This window comes from Echeneis naucrates, chromosome 1, assembly GCF_900963305.1.
Source record: "Echeneis naucrates chromosome 1, fEcheNa1.1, whole genome shotgun sequence".
In the NCBI taxonomy this organism is placed as follows: Eukaryota; Metazoa; Chordata; class Actinopteri; order Carangiformes; family Echeneidae; genus Echeneis; species Echeneis naucrates.
This window is the reverse complement of record NC_042511.1, coordinates 24283104-24301645: the sequence shown is the minus strand read 5'-3', so window position 1 is coordinate 24301645 and position 18542 is coordinate 24283104. Positions and strand designations below refer to the sequence as shown.

The following is an 18542-nucleotide window of genomic DNA, read 5'->3' as shown; positions in this document are numbered from 1 at the left end:
GGAAAGCCAGGACCTCGTGGTTACAGTCAGTCATGGCAGACACAAAACATAACAAGGACAGATTTATCATTTTTGGTGGCTGTGTCATCTGGAAATGTTAGTACTTAGAGGAATCCACAGGTCAAAACAACCATCCATCAATTATCTATAAGACTCCCAGCTCCCTTCTCTCTTTGGCTTCTCTTTCTCACTTATGCTCCCTCCCTGGCTCTGTAATCACCCTCTCAGCGATGGCCCTCTTGTTTTGTCGGCCTTATCTTCACTTTGCAGTTTCCCTCTCTGTCATTATTGTGCTATTAGCATTTCATCCTGGGGCTGAAACAGAGGACTCACGCTGACCCTATAGTCACAGCTATGCTCGAAACGTCTGCTCTGCAAGATAACAAATCCACCTCCCAGCCTCCTCTACACACACAATCACACACACTCTCTCTCTTTCTCAACTCCGTATGTCGCACTCAAACACACACAGTCATGTATGAACTAAACTCACTCCCATCCACCTACATATATGTGCACACAGACACACACAAAATTGTGGACTAAACAAATTGAATAATGTACAAACCTAAAAGACCTTTACGCTGACAATGGATTCCATTTTGAACAGAACTGTTGCAAGACAGCCATTCTGGAAATGAAACACAGTTAAATCTTCAGACTCAGCTGAGCCCTTGTTGAGCTTTTGGTTATTACCGTTCTACCCTCGTCATGATAGAGAGAGAGAGAGACAAAGGAGGCACGGCAGAGCTAAAAGAGTGGGCACCTTTTATTATGATAATGTTCAATTTTTCCAACATGGTAATTTAATCATATGCAATACTGTTTGAGTGACACTCATCCCATTAGAGTATATTAATGGGAGCTGCATCCGACGAGTGAAACAGCGAGTGGGCTGCTTGATTGATTACATATGATTACAACTGGGCTGTTTTTCACAGATGGGCACTGATGCCACAGTGCTGTAATAGCACTGAGGCATCAACAATATAGAACAATAACTCCAGGTGTGTATAGTAAAATAAATGATGGGAAAATGAATTTAGAGGCTTTGGTTTCAGAGTCCTGTTCCTGTCACACCGCCATGACTTTCTGCTCCATTTATTCAGAAAAAAGCTTATTGTTGTTCTTTCGGATTGGTGGTGACAATGCCTTTGAGTATGAAGTGCAATCCATGAAGAAATGGTGAAAGATACTGGCATGCACAGAGTCCAGAACCCATCCAACACTTCTGGAATGAACTGAGACATCACCTGTCGCTACTGATCACTACTGTCTAAAGTGCATCACGTCCCTAACTTCAGATTCTTCAACAAGTTCCTGACTACAGAAAGATGGAAGCTGTTAAAGCTGCACATTATTTAACTGTGATTTTGGAATGAGATGTTTATGTAGCAGATGTGTATGTAATGATTGGATAACCACATGCTTAATAAAGAAATAATACACAGCGGTGCTTTAAAAATGCTTTTGTGTAACATGAAACAGCTCTCTGTGTTGTTATTTTTTAATAATGGTGAATAAATTCCTTTACATGAATTAATTAATTCACTTCTGATGGATTTTCTGCTTGTCTTTACCCCAAACCCTCTCATCTTATCTCCTCTTTTCCTTCGTTTCTTCCCTCCCACCTTCTCAGTGAGCAGGTGCACAGTGACAAACTCACTGGGCTGTAAAATCGTTGTTCCTTGAGACACACATCATGCTTCTACCGTCCAAATGCACCCCTTCACACACAGCCACAGTTTATGTTGTTTTTGTTCTATTTTTCTTCAGCTTTCTTTGTCTTGGTCCATGTAGCAGCCAAGTCAACTATGTTCATAAATTAACTTAGAGGAGAAAAAACATTTGAATCAAACTAGAGCGGGAAGTCTGTCTATGAGTGTGTGTGTGTGTGTGTGTGCGTGTGTGAGAGAGCACTCTGTGTCTCTCCTGCATATGTCTCTGACCACATCTACATCTTTAATGTCTTAGACTGAATTATGTATGAGCCCCCTGCACTGGAGGACACACACACACACACACACATACAAAACAAAACACACAGTCCCACATGCCACCATCTTCACAACTATATTTATCATAATCAAAAGCAGATCTGAGAGAACAAAGCAGCTCAAAGTAGGCTGTCGTCTCCTGCTCTTCCGACCGCACTGACTTCTATACTATCAATTTCCTGTTTACATTTGTTGCACTTCCGGTAAGAATGAGCACAGAAGGCGCACCGTATATTTTTCAATGTCTGTGCATGCGTGCGTGCCTTAGCTCCTCAGCAGCCTTCTGTGTATCTCCGCGATGCAGCTGTGCATGCTTCATACTTCTAATTTGACTTTCAAATAGCTGCATCGTGGCATCCTTTCCACAAGCCCACACACTCACACAAACATACTTGTCTTTTATACAGCCTTGGAGATGAATATGTGAGGCTGAGGTCAAGGTTGGTTTTCTACAGAAACTATGCATAATAACATCCTGACCTGCCTGACCACCGGGCCTCTCTGTGAAAAGCCTGGCAATAATTTGAATATGCTCTAACTTGCCTGCCATTTCCACATTTGCATGGTGTTTGCTCTTTTATTTTCCCACCATCCTCCTCTCTGACCACATCTTGACCTTGGCCAACTACTGAATAAATCATTGGAGAAATTTAACGTTGCTTTAATATGAGTTTTGGAAGTATGGAAACAGTGTGACTCATGTGCTATGGCCCTTCAAATCAGTTTTGGTGCAGCTGACCATCTATAGCATATGTCAACACTCTTCACCGACGTCTTCAGAACCCAATGTGAGGGAAAATGAAAAAGGAAAGTGAGATGAATGGCATTGCTTTAACCAGTCAAGTTCAAGATTCTTCAAGGATGTGCTGAAGCCATTCTGTTTATTCCTTTAATTTGGCAACTCACAATGTACAAAAACAATTCTCTGCATCCAGTTGTGCGCCAAATCTTCAGAAAAGCCCCTGTGGTGTTCTATTGCAGCCACGTACAATAAAGTAGTCATTTTCCCTCTTGAAACACACTCAACCATGCTGAGGAGGAATGTTTTTTTTCTTGGGGGGGTTTGGGTGTCCCAGAAAGGACTAAGTGAAGAGGGAACGATTCCACCCACCTCCACAAATCATCCAGAGTGGGCCATTTCTGAAAGAAACCGTGTTATCTTGATGCATCAATTTACAGTCCTGAACTAACCTTTACCAGGAATGTGAGCAAAACTCTTTCATGAGTCATTACTGTACAAACAAGCCTGAGCGGCTCCGGTGTGATGGCTGGAGCAGAGCGGAGACATGACATATACGAAGGAAACACATAGGAGGCTAAACCCTGGAGGCCATGCCCCACATAATCTGAATTTACACTGTCATAGCAGCACACATGAGGAGTTGATGCTGACCTTAAGGATGTGTTTTATTTGTTGTTTTCGTTGCTACCTCTGGGAAACATTCATACAAATCTCCTTTAGTCCTGCTGTTATAAATCTAGCCCTTCTTAGAGGATTGCACAGTTTCTTCATGAGAGCTAATCAGTGGGCAGCACTTGGGCCTGATAACAGCCCACAGCGAGCCATCAAGGCTGCTGACTGAGGAGAGGGAGAGGAGAAACAAACAAACAAACAAACAACAACAACAACAACAACAAAAAACACAACGCAGTGCCCGCGCACGGCGCCATGCGCGCTCCCGATCCGTGCTGCGCATAGAGAGAGAGAGGAAGAGAGAGAGAGAGAGAGAGAGAGGGGGAGGAAGGGAGAGAGAGGGCTGCTATTACTGGTGACAGAAAACGGCAGCGAGCACATCCAGTCTGGAGAGCAGCTGATGCGACAAGGTAGGAGAGAAAAACGCACCTCCGCATCACCGCGTCCGCTCAGCCGCCGTGTCCTGCACTGATCTGCCTTTTTGTTGTCCATGTTGTTGATGTTGTTGTTGTGTGTCCGCAGATGCTGAGCGTCGCCCTGCTGTGTGTGTGCGCCGTCGCCTTCGGACGCGTCTCCGCTCGCTCCGACAGCGGCAATTTTTTGGATGATAAGTGGCTCGCTGGGAGATGGGATAAATTCAGGGATGTGAGTAATATTAATGGTCTATTTCGCTAACCCCCCCCCTCCTCTTTATTATCTCCTGTGAAACCCCCCACCTCCCCCTTCCTCTCTGCCTTCAGCCACCTTTGCTTTTTTTTGGTGATCATGCGCTCCTCGTTTCCTCGTAATGTCCGGGCGACGCGTCACCGGCCCAGCTGTGGTGTTCGTCACATGTTCATTAGTCTGGGCAGTAAATGCACTAACGATGCCGGCCTGATCCTTCTGCTTGTGCTGGAGTCGTAACTGAGGCCTGCGGAAGGCACACATGGCCTGGGTGTCCGAGAGGAATGGCCTAATTATGTGCAGGTAGTCTGCAGCTCCGAGGCCTGATGGGATGTTTGCTCAGGAATTAGCACCTGCCATAAGGAAGTGAAGAGCAAACCAACAGAGACTCTCTTTATTTTTCTACGTGTTACATAGGCTGCATTTCTGTGGGAATTATCCCCAACTGGGACAATTATCGTTTATTTATTTATTATTATTATTATTATTATTTTTTACAATGATGCAAAGATAGGAGAGAAGTTGAATTTCTCAGTTAATGCAGCAGCTGATCTGGTTGATTATGCTGCTGAGTGTCTTCACTGGTGGACTTCAACAAGGTGCTGTCAGCCACCATCACCCTAACATGTTTATATAAGGCCACTTATTGTCATGATGAATACCATGAATACCTTTAAACGTGTGTGTGTGTGTGTGTGTGTGTGTGTGGGGGGGGGGGTTATATATTATTTCAGATAAAGCCAGTACAGATCAGTACAACAAGGCTAACGTAATGGACAAGAGAAAATATACTAACACTAAAGTGGTTGGTTTTAAGTTCCTGCTGCACACAAACAGACACAAACATTTTTTTCTCTTTTCATGAACAGACACATTGAGAAAGCAAGCAACGTTACTTTTATTTTTCAGATTTAATGCTGAACACCCTTTTCTTGTTTTAGACATACACATTTTCATGTTGTATGAGTAATTACGGTCAAGCTTTTTCTGACTTTCACTTTCCCTGCCCGTGAATCCATCAGCTTAGGTAGACCCATGTGATACTCCTCAAATCCAACTATTGGATTTGGATTATGTAAATAGGGTGTCAGGACCGAATGCCAGTGAGGGAATGATTGGCCTTGTTCTGTGCTATTTAAGATGAGCTGAACTCTGAGCTAAATAGAGTGAGTCAAAGATTGTGCTGTTTGGCTGAGTGTGCGTGAGAGAACGAGCTGGAACGGGACTGATAAATGTTTAAATAGATGTATTGATACCCCCAAATTAATTTGATTGATTGATTGATTGATAGATAGATAGATAGATAGATACCTGAGAGGGAGGTATAGTTGACAGACTGAAAGAAAAGATAAAAGGTAGCTGGGGGAGTGAAGTGAAGGCTCTGTGTGCATTCATATCTGTGTTTTAACCTTGAGGCTCATACTTTAGAAATTGAAGTAGAGCACATGAGCAGCATGATGTGCTCTATTTGTGTGCATGCCTTTCATTTCCTGTTTTAATGGTGAGCCCCCGATTGTGAGGTGTTTTGTCTTTTTTGTTTTTTTCTTTTGTACTGTTTCACATAGAAATGAATCAGTACTGTTTGTGAGGCTATGCAGTCAGTAAAAACTTTTGAAGGATGCATTCATTTTATTTTATGCATGTTTGCTGCCCATTTTGTTTACACCGGCACAGAGGCCGTAACTCCAGCATAAATACGGCCCCATCAAACTTGCGTCAAAACTGTCACAGTATTGTCAGGTACCGTGTATTCGCTGTGTACCAGAAATATGTGACTGACTGTGGGGTCAAGCGAAGCATTGCCTGTGAACAAGTCCTGTAAATTGTACTTTTTTGAGTAATTTTGATAATTTCGAAGCCTATATTAATGCTTTTGAAGGCGTTCAAACTTGGACTAGTTTTAATTTAAACGTCACCAAATCAAGTGCACCACAAAAACAAATTCTTGCACAGGGGCTGGTGATTACTGCCAAGTTTAGAGTGGCTTTCTTAAGTCTGGGTTAATGCTCGTGCTATCTCAATAACACTGTAGGCTACTCATTGTTCATCTCTGCGAGGAATAAAAGATGAGTGTTGTCATGTCTGAACTAACACTCGATGAAAATAATTTTTAATAAAGATGTAAACATAATGAATTGAATTGAAATATGATAATACCACCCTAACCCTAACCCAAAGAGCACAAATGTAAACATGCCAAGAATCTACCATCTGTCAGGTTATCATACACAGATTCACAGACACATTTATCCAGGATAAACAGATTAGCAGTCTTTTTTTCTTCACTAGCCTGCTCTTTTTAAGTTTTAAGTATTAGTGCAAAATAATTTTCACAGCAAACACTTTATACATTACTTAGGTCTTTGTTGGCTGAGAAGGGTTTAATGGTGCAACAAAACTTAGCGTTTGCTAATAGGAAGGACTTAAACAAACGTACACTTTGCATTTCAACATTTCAGCTTTGTTACGAATGAGGGACGTCATCTTTGAGCTAGTGCTATTCAATGGTGCTGTTTTAAGGACTCCATCTTCTTCGAGAGGGGAAAGTGTGATTATTTTTTGTGGCAGAAGTTGAAATACCGATGTCTGCAAATCTTCAATTGGAATGAAAGTCTGGAGTTGCACTCAAAGTGCTAGTTTACATTTCAGACATGTACTGTCACTTTAATTTTTTAGCAGTAGCCGTAAGTGGGTCTCCTGCTAAGTGCACTAGAAAAGATGTTGGCCACTGATGTACTGTAAGTCCTGTTAGGGTGGCTGGAGTGGCCTGGGGCTGTCTCTCCTGCGCCACTGCCATTTCAATTTTTGAGACATTCTGCTCTGTGTGCTGGACCTTGGCTATCTTACACACCGCCACAGAGTGCAGAGATAAGCTGTGGAGGAAGACGTGCTTGACAATGAATGATGTGAGATGGCATGCATGGTTTTTAATTGTATGGACTATGAGTAAATTTACTGCCTCTTGTTTATCACTCCTCATTAGGGCAGATCACACCTTTTCATCCTCCCCTCTCCTCTCTCTTTGTCTGTTGTTACCATGCATGTCTGCCCTGTGTTGTTTGTGTTGTGGAGGATGAATGATGTAGGGAAGGTAGAGAGCTTCAGGCCTTTTCCACTTCAAAGCACCTCAGTGTGGAGTTGTGTGTTTGTGCATGCATGCATGCATGCGACAAGCTTGAGCAAGACAAGCAGAGCCAGTACAGTGAAAACACTCACGTATTTTTCCTGTTAGATTTCAGTGTGGAGGTAGCTAGGAGTTGGGGAAGAGAAGGAAGTCATTAGGACACAATTAGGAGGGATATTTTTTTTATGAAAGTTGCAATTGCCCTATGACTAATGTGTGCAGTGGTCATTTTTAAATTTACAAGATGATGGAGATGATGTGATTTTTGCTGATGTCTGTACCAACCATGTTCCACTACGTCTGGGGAATATGATTTGTAGGCCAGGTTGTCTCTGTGGCACCACAATGCTTTATTTATAAAGCTACGTTGAGTCACAGTTCACCCTCGCCGAAAAAAATGCAGCTCTTGCAATTTGGATATTACACTTGGCCATTTTGCAATTAATGAAGAGTAGAAAATTAGGATGCTAGCCAACATAGCTGAGCACACAGGAGTGTTTGATTCGGTCCGCATGAGGTGAAAAGTGTGCTATCTGTGAGGGACGGAGATGAACAGGGGTGGAAAGAGATGGAGAGATAAATTAAAAAGATGCTATTTTTAGTGTACTCTCAGGAGGCCATTAGAGCTATTGTTGAATTGTAGGATTTCTGTTTTGTTTTTCTTTTCTTTTTGGGAAAAGTGGGTGGCTGGTTGCATGTGCAGCAAAGTGCACATCCAGTTATTTGATGTTTTGTAGTGCTGACAGATTCTGGCACTACAGCCAGTGTTGTGGCGATAAGTTTGTTTGTAGAGCTCTGTGTGTGTATGTGTGTGTGTGTGCACACTTACATATGTATGTTTGTTTTAGTGTGTGTCTGTGTTTGTGTGTATCTGTTGATTCCATTAAGGAATCAGACCGCAAGCACTTTTGTTGTCTTGACTGGTTTCGAAGGCCTGGCCCCATTAATGCAATGTTCTCATTATTCAGTCCCCACAGTCCGCATTGCTGGAAAGGAGCAATGTTCAACAAAAACAATTGTTTGACTTTATTTTTGTGAAGATTTAAAATATGGGCTCTTTTCATACTGACTGAAGGTGAATAAGGTCAGAAAGGGCAGCAACTAATGACAAGAGTAATTTAGTACAGCTGAAAAAAAAGCCAGAGCACAAAGGTTTAGATGGGCAGAGGTCCCTGACAGTCAAAGTCGTGCAACAGATAATATGAGATGTCCAAGTCAACCATAGGTTTTTGGCAGAAAGGCAGAAAAAGCATTTATTAGAGTCATGAGCTGAAGATCAGAAAATGTCCTTGTATTTCCTCTGCAGCTGACAATCCAGGAAACTCTGAATTGCTCAAGGTGCTGATGTACTTCAGCACCCTGGGTGAAAATTGACAACCTGTTTAAAAAAAAAAAATCTAACTAAAGTTTGCAAAACTTCAACAACTCAAAGCAGGACTCTCCAGTACAACAACACTTAATATAAACCAACAATAACTCTTTCTAGCGCTGCAGAGACAGAGAACATTGGAACATTGGACTAAAAGCTGAACTTGGTCATGTCCCCATCATATTTAATGACAGCAGTTCTGCTGTCCCCGTGTAACAGGACATACATTGTGATTGTATTTAACAACTATTACAAGCTGTTAGCTTTTAAAAAGACCTTTTCAGGAGCACATTTAGCACGTTTAGCTTTGCTCTTCTTTATTTGCTTTCTGCAACTTGAGTGACAGCTGCCGAATACTTGCTGTTATGATGCCTGCCCTGATTCACAATTCATATCTCTGCTGTCTCAACCACAGCAGCAAATACTGTGTGGTTCCAAAGGAAGCCAAAGGTGGGAGAATTCATTTCTGGCTTTGAATTTTACCCTAAATTTGAATTGAATGCATCCCGTTGTGGGAGATTTTCACAGCATCAAAATGTGCAGATCGACAACACGGAGCTTCTGCTGGCTGGATAAAAACACTACAGTGTGGGATTTATGCTGAGAAGATTTTTTATCTCCTCTTACTTCCCTCCTTTTTCTCATTTGTTCTGGCACATAGAGGTGAATGAATCAACACGCACACACACGGAGTGAATACACACAGCAAAAGGTGAAGAGGCACGGGACGCTGGAGAGAAAGAAAGAGAATATGTTTCTTTCTGACTGAGTAATTGATTCTCTTATGAGTTACACACATGTAGTTTCAATCTTTTAGATAATAATAGTCAGGAGGTAAATCTGATATTGGATAGTTATTTGTAGCTCAAACAAGTCAATATTTATATTTTATTCATTCTTGGGCAGTTTTATTGTCATCTTGGTATTTTTGCTGCAGAGAAAAATGGCAATTGGATATTTATTGATTTGTGCTCGACTTTAAAGCTAGTTATCAGATTGTAAATCAGTTGATCCAGTCGTAACTATGGTAACGTGCTTCCAACAACGTCCATCATGCATGTTGTGGTTATGGTTGGGTTAGGTCTCGAAAATGCCTGCACGTCAATGCAATACTTAGTAAGTGGTAAACAGGGTGTGTGTGTGTGTGTGAGTGAAAGTTCATGATAAAAAAAAAAAAGATGAGATAACAAGAACAGTTTATATCTGTTAGAAGGAAAAGACGCCGGAGTGTCTCTCTAACCAGCGCTTGTTGAGATTTATTGGAGACTGCTGGATTCAGACTGAGGGTTAGAGATAGATACAGATGGGTGTGTCTCTATGTAAAGACAGAGAGTAAAAATGTACTCCAGGAACATCTGTTTGAAACCATAATGTAGTCTGATTAAAGTCTTCGATCCATTTTCTAAAATTAGTGTTGTGAAACGCTGTGGTTTGCTGAAATGAAGAACTTATTATCACTGCAAAACAACTCTTTAAGGGTTTTGATAACTGGAGTTGACAAAGCTGGACAGCTAATCATTAGTTTTAGTGTTAATGATGAACAGAGGCAATCAGATGCATCACTCGCTGAGTTAGGTTTCAGACCACGTATTTAGGTTTTACATTTAGAAATGAGCCTGACATTAGATCCTGCTTTACTGACACTGGAAACATCATCCCTTCATTTCACTGTAAAGAGCACATTCATTCATTTTCTTACATGTGTGGTAATTAACGCACAGCTGAAAAGCATTACCTAGAGATTTCAGTCGCTTTAGAGAGCCTCCCTTTGTTGTGTTTTGTGTATATGCCATGTGCTGTATTTATACACAATTCCATTGGGTGGTATAAGGGATGAACAGCACATGCACACAGTAGGACTGTTGCACATAACAACAAACTGCGGCTGTCAACACATCGATGCTATCTGGACTAATTATATGCACCATGTGTTTGCAATTAAAGGTGTTTTGGTGTCTCTTTCCATCTGTTTTATTTCATTATGCAAAGTTTCCTCTCAGAAAGAAAGAACTCATTAAAATGTATTTTTGTTTTCTGTCTCATAATGCTTTCTGCTAAAGGAAGTGGAGGTTTGTATACAGCTGCCTAATAGTCTCACTTTATTATTTACGCTCATGTGAACAGTATTGCCAATGATTTTATGTTGGTTAACTCTATTTTAGGAGCCTGGAACATGGACTCCATCCAAGCCCTTCGATCAAGGTGAGAATGAGACAGAGAGCTGGCTCTGCCATTATTCAAACACACATGCACACACTTTCACACTATTGATAGAACAAACAAGTCAAAGCCATTATTTACATGACATTTGCATCTACTAGAATGGAAATGGAAATTTATGCCGAATAGGTCACACCAGCAACCGACTTGAGGAAAACAGTGACATAAAGTTTCCCACAATTGTTGTCTTCTAAGTTCAGTTGGGATGATAAAGTAGAAGCAGTGGTTGAAAATGTACAAATTTGATGTTGGAGTCACAAGCAAATTAGTCCTTAACAGATGTCACGCGATCCTCTCAAAAAATTGAATTTTTGGTTCCTTGGCATAGCTTACCAAATTTTATTGAAATTTTTTGGTTTTTTTTTACAATGATTTGCCTTCCTCAAACATTGATGTCCAGTAAATGCTGTCTATTCCCACGAATTCAGATGTTTTAAAGCTTGAAACATGTGGTGACCAATTAAGCATTAAGTCTTAGCAGCAGTGAGATAAGAAGGTGATGAGCTCATGTCATATCCTGCATCATGCTGCTCTGATTAAAATGAACATAAACCGCTAACAGAAGTGTAACACAACACAGTAAAACATGGTGGAATGTGATAATATTTTACATTCACAACTTTTTTTGTTTGTTTTCACAATTTCATCTCTATGAATTTTGTTGCTGTTTCTTTCATTTCACCAACCAGCTGATTTATGGAGCGAGTGTCTACACAATGACTCACACATAAAGGCACAGCAGGACATCAACACCGTCACTCCTACCGATCACTGAATCCTCAAACAAACTCGCACACGCCTCCGAACACAAACACACACACACATGCGCACACACATGTCAGGGAAACAATAGCATTAGATAAAGCGTTTGAGGATGGAAGCGGGATAATCTGCCAAAGCTGCTTAGGGATTACAGTAAGGTTCTTAAGAGCAGAGGTCATTCACAAACGGTTCTGAGATCAGCGGTGGCTCTTGAACGTTGCTCATAGGTGTCAGTCTGAATGCCGACAAGCGATAAGAAACAGCCAACTCAGCTGTACCAACAAAGATCACACCCTCTGCCTAAGATTCAGATCTAAAATTCACTCTTACCTTAAAAGCCAGATATGGCTTGCGGCTGTAGGATCTGATACCAGATCAGCCTGAGGAGTGCACAGGAAGACGGATGCTTGCTGTAGGCTGATGCAGAGTCAGAAGAAGCCTCTGTAACCAGTTCCATCTGTTTTTAGCTGTAAGGATACCAAACAGTATCATGGCTTTGAGTTCTCCTTCACGTCAGTTGTAACGGTGAATGAACATGCTGACTTGTTGAGAAGCCAAAGTAACTACATATTACATCTTAACTGGAGATGATTGATCTAAAATCTCTAAAAAAAAAAGGAGCCAAGTGGCCTGAAGGGATTTTGTGTTTGTCCATCTATTCCCATGAGCTTTCAAGTCTTTCCAGGAAGGATGTTTCGGTCATGCTCACACAAACAGGACACATAAATATACTTGAGTTCTCATGTAATATGGATGTTTGGTGCTTTTAGGTCTTGATGCAGCCAAGGACCCTTGTCTGAAGATCAAATGCAGCCGCCACAAGGTGTGCGTGGCTGAGGATTATAAGACCGCCACTTGTGTCAGCCAGAGGAGAGTTAGGTAAGGACACGCTCACCCACAAGCAATTTTCCCACCTCCTTTCTTCTCGCTTGCTTTCTTCTGCTCACTTCTCCGTACGGCAGGATAAGTAACAATATCAGAGGGGTGGCTGTTTTTCTGATTTTCCAGCCTGACCACTGGTTGCCCGGCTCTCTTGTGACTGTTGTGTGACATTACTGTTTAGTCCAATTACCCCAGCATTGGCACTGCCTTACAACGGACACAAAGTCCTGCCAAGTGATATGAATGGGCTCTGTGTGTGTATGTCTGTCTAGGACACTGCAAACTGGACAGAGGACAGTAACACCATACTGACCTCATTTCCCATTCTTAGCAACATCACAATTATGGTTACACACTGAAAACAAAATCAGAAAGTAATCACATATAAATCCTAAATCCTTGTCTCATTTCTGAAATTGATGTAAGAACACAACAATAAATCACAGCTACAAAATGCTGACAAAAGACTGGCTTAGAATAAAGAACGGAAGAATAAATAAAGTGCATTATTATGGGACACAATGGGACAGTGGTCATTATTTCATATGTATAGACTGAGATGGTTGGTGTGTGTGTGTGTGTGTGTGTGTGTGTGTGTGTGTGAACAAAATACAAATACAAAAATACAATGTTTTCGGATCATCTTTCTAGTTTTAAAGATGCCAATTTGTACCACAGTCCAGGATCAAAGTGCAAGCCTTGCCCTGTGGTTCATCCCTCTCCTGTTTGTGGAACTGATGGCCACACCTACTCCACAAAGGTACTCGCATCATCTTTCACCCATAATAGAAACATCTGAGCTCACCAGTCACATTTCCTCCCGATGAGACACATCCTCATTTTACATTTTACTTCCACCTCTGTCTTATCCAATGTGTGTGCTTTTGTTGCTCTTGCGCAGTGTAAGTTAGACTACCAGGCATGCATCACTGGGAAGAAGATCGCTGTGAAGTGTCCTGGCATGTGTCCCTGCCCCCCTCAGCCTGAGCAGAGTTCTGAAGAACGGAAAGGTACACATTTGGGCACGCATGACTTAAAACTGCTAAGTTGGCTATTCTGCGCAATGAACACTAAATTCTTCTTAATTAAATGTCAGAGGCGTCACGCCAAATTTCAGCGCAGCTGTCCCATGGTGGAGCTGACTCTGACTCCTCATCTCCAAACAGGGACAGTAAAGCATTGCTTTATTATCGTTAATCACTACTGTTGTTCCTCCTCAGTGTGCAGTGAGCCTGACCTGAAGGAGGTGGTGAGTCGCCTGAGAGACTGGTTCAGAGTGCTGCATGAGAATGGCAACCACAAGAGAGTCAAGATCCAGAAGCCGGAGAAGAACAGTAAGCCACATGAATATTTAAAGCCGACTTTCCCAGAGAGTACCAGCGCAATTTCCTCCGACAGCAGCCCGATGACAATAAAGCCTCTCATGTCTCATGTCATACGGAGTGCACATTTGCTCATGCATCAACAACACGCACGCTCTTACTCTACACATACCCACATTTACCTTCTCCTCTCTCTGCAGAGTTTGAGGTCGGGGCATCCCCTGTTTGTAAGGACCCTCTGGGCTGGATGTTCTCCCGCCTGGATACAAACTTTGACATTCAGCTGGACCAATCAGAGATCAAGAGTCTTTATCTGGACAGGAATGAGCCGTGCTCTGATGCATTCTTCAGGTCCTGTGATACGCATGCAGACAAAGTTATAACCAGCTCTGAGTGGTGCACATGCTTCCAGAGGTACACAGGTATGGTATGATGCATGTAATAACAGGCCAGCTAGTACATTTACACGTCGACATACGCAACACATGCAAATACGGTGGACACTCAGCTTCTGCTGTCTCTGTCTCTTGTGATATATGACCCGTAGAAAAAGGTGTGTTTTCTTGTATGAAGAGGAATTACTGTCATCGTTTCGGGTGCACTTACTTTTACATTCCAAATAAAACTGTTTTAGATAATTGGCTGAACTGCATGTTTGCTTACAACCTGTCGAACTGTCTGAGTGCTTGTGATTTCTTCCCTGTCAGATTTAAATGCAGCAATGCCACAATTTTCCCAGTTTTCAGCAATTAGTTAAAGCCTAGCGATGTGAATACCAATGGAAATTATGGACAAAGTTGCAAAAAGATGTCTAAAGTTGCATTGAAGCAGAGCTTTTCTCTTATCTATAAATTAAACTATCTTCTCCCATTTAAGAAATTACACCTTCCAGGTCATTTTCTTTTAGGACTAGTATAGAACAATTTACAGCATTTTGTAATATAGAATAAAAAGTAATGTGATATTATGAAATGTAATGCATTGGAACACTTTTGTATTCGACCAAACACTTGATATTTGTTTTTGTTTATTTTTTTGGTCCTAATGAAACAGCATTTATTGGTGAGTCACTGGCTCAGTACTCGGGACAGCAAAGGCAGCAGGTTAACAAACATCACAGCATAAGAGGATTGTACACAAAAGAAGCAAAGTTCCTACAGACAGATTCACTCTCAGAACAGCAGACCTCTGCAGTTTGTTACCAGACTCCCTTGTCTCTTCTTTTCAGACTCTCCTTGTAAAGCAGAGCTGTCCAGTATCAACAAAAAGCAAGCCGGGAAAAAGCTCCTTGGTGAGAGACAGTCACACGCAAACACACACACACACACACACACAAACGACCATTACCGGGACTCACTGTCTGCCTGTGTGCTTTGGCATGTGCGTGCAGGTCAGTATTTGCCGTCCTGTGATGAGGAAGGCTTCTACAGGTCACACCAGTGTCACAGCAGCAGTGGACAGTGCTGGTGTGTGGATCGCTATGGCAATGAGGTGGCTGGTTCACGCACCCATGGCCCTGCAGACTGCGGTAGGCCAGTTTCCTAAATTTTGCACAAAACTAAGGTGATGGTGGTATTTACTGTACAGTCCGTTGATACTGTCATCCAACTCTTGGCAGGTGAAAAAGAAAAATAAATACCTATTTCTGTTTCTAGGTGTGATTTTGGAGTCTTCTGGGGACCTTGGCAGCGGAGACTCTCTCTTCACTGATGATGATGAAGATTCCTTTGTCCTCAATGACCAGGCTGGGATGGACGATGAAGATGATGAAGATGAAGATGATGATGACGACAATGATGAATATCTGTCGTAATTTTAAAAAAAGGAAAAAAAAAAAAGAAAAAAGAGAAAACCTTTTTTTTTTCTTGGTCAAACTGCACGTTTCTAGGTGACTCCCCAGGCAGATACTTAATCGTACTAACAGCCTTTGGACTCCTCTCTGTGTATTGTTTGTTCATAATTTAAAAAAAAAAAAAAAATCCTGGCAAACATAAATGATTTCTCTTCCTGTCTAAGTATAAAATATTATTGGTTAATGGCAACAAGTTAACTTGTGTGTCAGACAACCAGAGATTATGATGAGGACTACCTTTGACAACCGCTCCGGTGCTTTGGATTTGGTCACTTGAGCAAAGACCTCTCCCTTCATTGGACAATCTATGTCTTCGAGTATGTCCTGTCTTTGTGCAGCACTATGATGCCTGAGCGTGTTAATGCCTGAGGCACAATGTTAAAGAGATTTCCCCTTCTTCATTCCTTCATTTCCCAACCTTCCTTATCCTCCCTTATCAAAAGCTCCTGTGTATAGGTGGGAGGCTGATGATGTAGATAAGAGAATATTGCACTCTTAAAGTTTCTTTTGATCTTGATTTGTAACTGTGACTGTAACTGTGTGAAGAAACAAGATAAGACTTAGACATGCTTCATTAGGAGAATTAAGGCAAAAAAAAAAACAAAAAAACAGTGTGAGTAGGATAACAATCAGGACTGACGTGGTAGCTGTTTTCATTGAGACACAGATGAAGTCAAATCATCTCAAAGGCCTGACAACAAGGAAAGACAAATTACTGCTAGGCTGGTTGTGTTAGGGGAAAAAATATTATATATTTTTCTAATCCATCATTGGATGAATACAGAAGATGAAACAGATTTGTTGTAGCATGTCTAATACTGTGTGGTATTGTTTCAGTCTAGCACCAGAGGCTAAAGCTTCGTGGATCTCAAAGACAAAATGGAGCTTGAGGTTGAAAAATTGCCTCAAGCGTGTACAGATAAAGCTACGCTTGTATAGTCGTAAACTACTTAAGCCACAAATCTGTCTGATAAATATGTTTGCTGGCCTTTAACATGTCAGTAAGCTCAGAAGAAGAAGATGACATGTTTTTACATTTTCAGATATACAGTAAGACTTGTGGGACTTGCGCGCTATGTGAGCACACAGAAACAGAACAAATCTCTTGCACAGTAATAAAAACCAGAGAGCCATGCAGACCTGTTGATAATGCCTGGCAGGGGATATGGGGGAAGGTGTGCCTTGTATTGGTGAGGACAGATGGCAGTAGTAGTCGGAGACGCATGCTTACCGGACTGACTTAAGCTTGTCACTGCTTAAGAGTCAGGGTCAGATGCTTGTTGTGTTTTGGTATGGCTCGTGTTCTGGGTTCCTCTTATGATGGTGTTACATAGGCCATATTTCAGATTAACATAGGATAGCTAGATTGTAGAGAAGCACAGAGATACTTAGCGGTTAAGTAAACACTTAGATTCTGCTGGATTTGAAAATGTTTTATATATTAGTACACTGGCTAGAGGAAGCTTTGGTTTAGACAGCTTTATATGAAAAAAAAAAAAAAAAGATGATCATCTTACAGTGTTTTGCTTTTACTTTGTTTCAGAAGCTTGATTTGTACCTGATCTGCTCTAACTACTTATTGTGTATATCTGTCAGGGTTGAAAACTGAAACCCATCCCAGATTTGTGTATTCTTGATAAGTCCCGTGACTGTTTATGCAGGCCTGGGACCTGCTTTACTATATTAATTTCCGATTATTAATCTGCTGTCTGGCTTCATTTTGAATTGAACATATGCTGAAATTCCAAGTTAAGACCTGAAAAGTGCCATTTAACTGCCCAAGACCTCTTTTATTCTTTTTTTTTTTTTTTTTTTTTTGCCTCCCTCATTCCTTTTAACCTGGAATTTCAATTCACCTTATGAACTGGAAAATATTTCAGTGTGCTCTTTCATGAGTGTGATGACATGCAAATCATTTTAATGACCTCAGACACTGTAGCCACTCTCAGCCAATCACACACTGTCATCACAGCTCCGATAGTGTTAAGACGTTATGATACAGATGCATTTTTTACAGTGTATGTATGATTTGCTGAAATTAAAGCTATATTGACCAATGTTTGATTGAGTGTGTCATCGCGTGTGTTATTTGGGTGACAGCTTGCTCATCTGTGTGACCAATGTTTCACTTCTCTGTAGTGCTTATATTTAGGAAAAGATAAGACCAGCTGCAGAGATTTTTTTATGCTCCCAATTGAAAGTGTACATTGATTGCTGACTAACTATATATAACTATTTGACACAACATCAGAGTTTAATGTATTTATGCATGATTTAAATGATACAGAAAGCTTACAGTGGTCAAGAGTGACAAACGGTGCTTGTTTGTAGGCAATGAGTTCAGTATGCGGGAACATTACTGCATTATGTAGGAAAGGAACAGGTGAATATTTTATAAGTCCGAGTCACACCCACAGAATACACATACATGTGTATTCTTGAATCCTGAATACGTGCATGCATGCGTGCATACACAGCTCAGATAAAAATGTGCAGACCCAAACTCATACACTAAATTAATTAGTGCAGGAAAGAGACACATTCATGGACCTGTATAAAGTCTGTTTCCGTGTTTTTTCAAGGTGAGAATTACAGTTGTGTTTTTTTTAATCTGTCTTACATACAGTCCAGTGTAAGCAGACTGCAGGAACTCAAACAATGCGTGAATTTGTGTGTATGTATGTGTTGGCAAAAGGACCTGTCAGCTGCTCTAGATAGGGAAGTCCCTGGGTAAATATCAAATCCTTGGCCAGTCTGTGCTGACCATGAAAGAACTGTAGAAAGATACCATCTCATTGGCTAATTTCCACACACAGTGGAGCTTGTTGTTGGAGACAATCCAACGGTAAAAAGTGATCTGCCAGTGTGCGGGGAGACAGAATGACTGAGCACTGATGGGAAAAAGCCTCAAATTGCAGGAAGCACTCTTCGTGTTCG

At 41.3% G+C, this 18542-nt stretch overlaps 1 protein-coding gene across 3 annotated transcripts; it reads left to right on the top strand.

Annotated features, from left to right (window-relative positions):
- Positions 1 to 3720: 3720 nt before the first annotated feature.
- spock3 (SPARC (osteonectin), cwcv and kazal like domains proteoglycan 3) lies at positions 3721 to 17664 on the top strand. Of its 3 annotated transcripts, XM_029504772.1 has the most exons (12): positions 3721 to 3821; positions 3934 to 4056; positions 10628 to 10636; positions 10730 to 10769; positions 12320 to 12428; positions 13083 to 13191; positions 13333 to 13441; positions 13652 to 13765; positions 13954 to 14175; positions 14982 to 15044; positions 15144 to 15281; positions 15409 to 17664. In XM_029504772.1, the coding sequence occupies exons 2-12, from the start codon at positions 3934 to 3936 to the stop codon at positions 15564 to 15566; spliced, it is 1194 nt and encodes a 397-aa protein (XP_029360632.1). In that variant the 5' UTR covers positions 3721 to 3821; the 3' UTR covers positions 15567 to 17664. The 3 variants fall into 3 exon arrangements, with proteins under 3 accessions (XP_029360632.1, XP_029360623.1, XP_029360615.1); XM_029504763.1 differs by lacking the exon at positions 10628 to 10636 and having other exon boundaries at positions 13110 to 13191; XM_029504755.1 differs by lacking the exon at positions 10628 to 10636.
- The last annotated feature ends 878 nt before the right edge of the window (positions 17665 to 18542 follow it).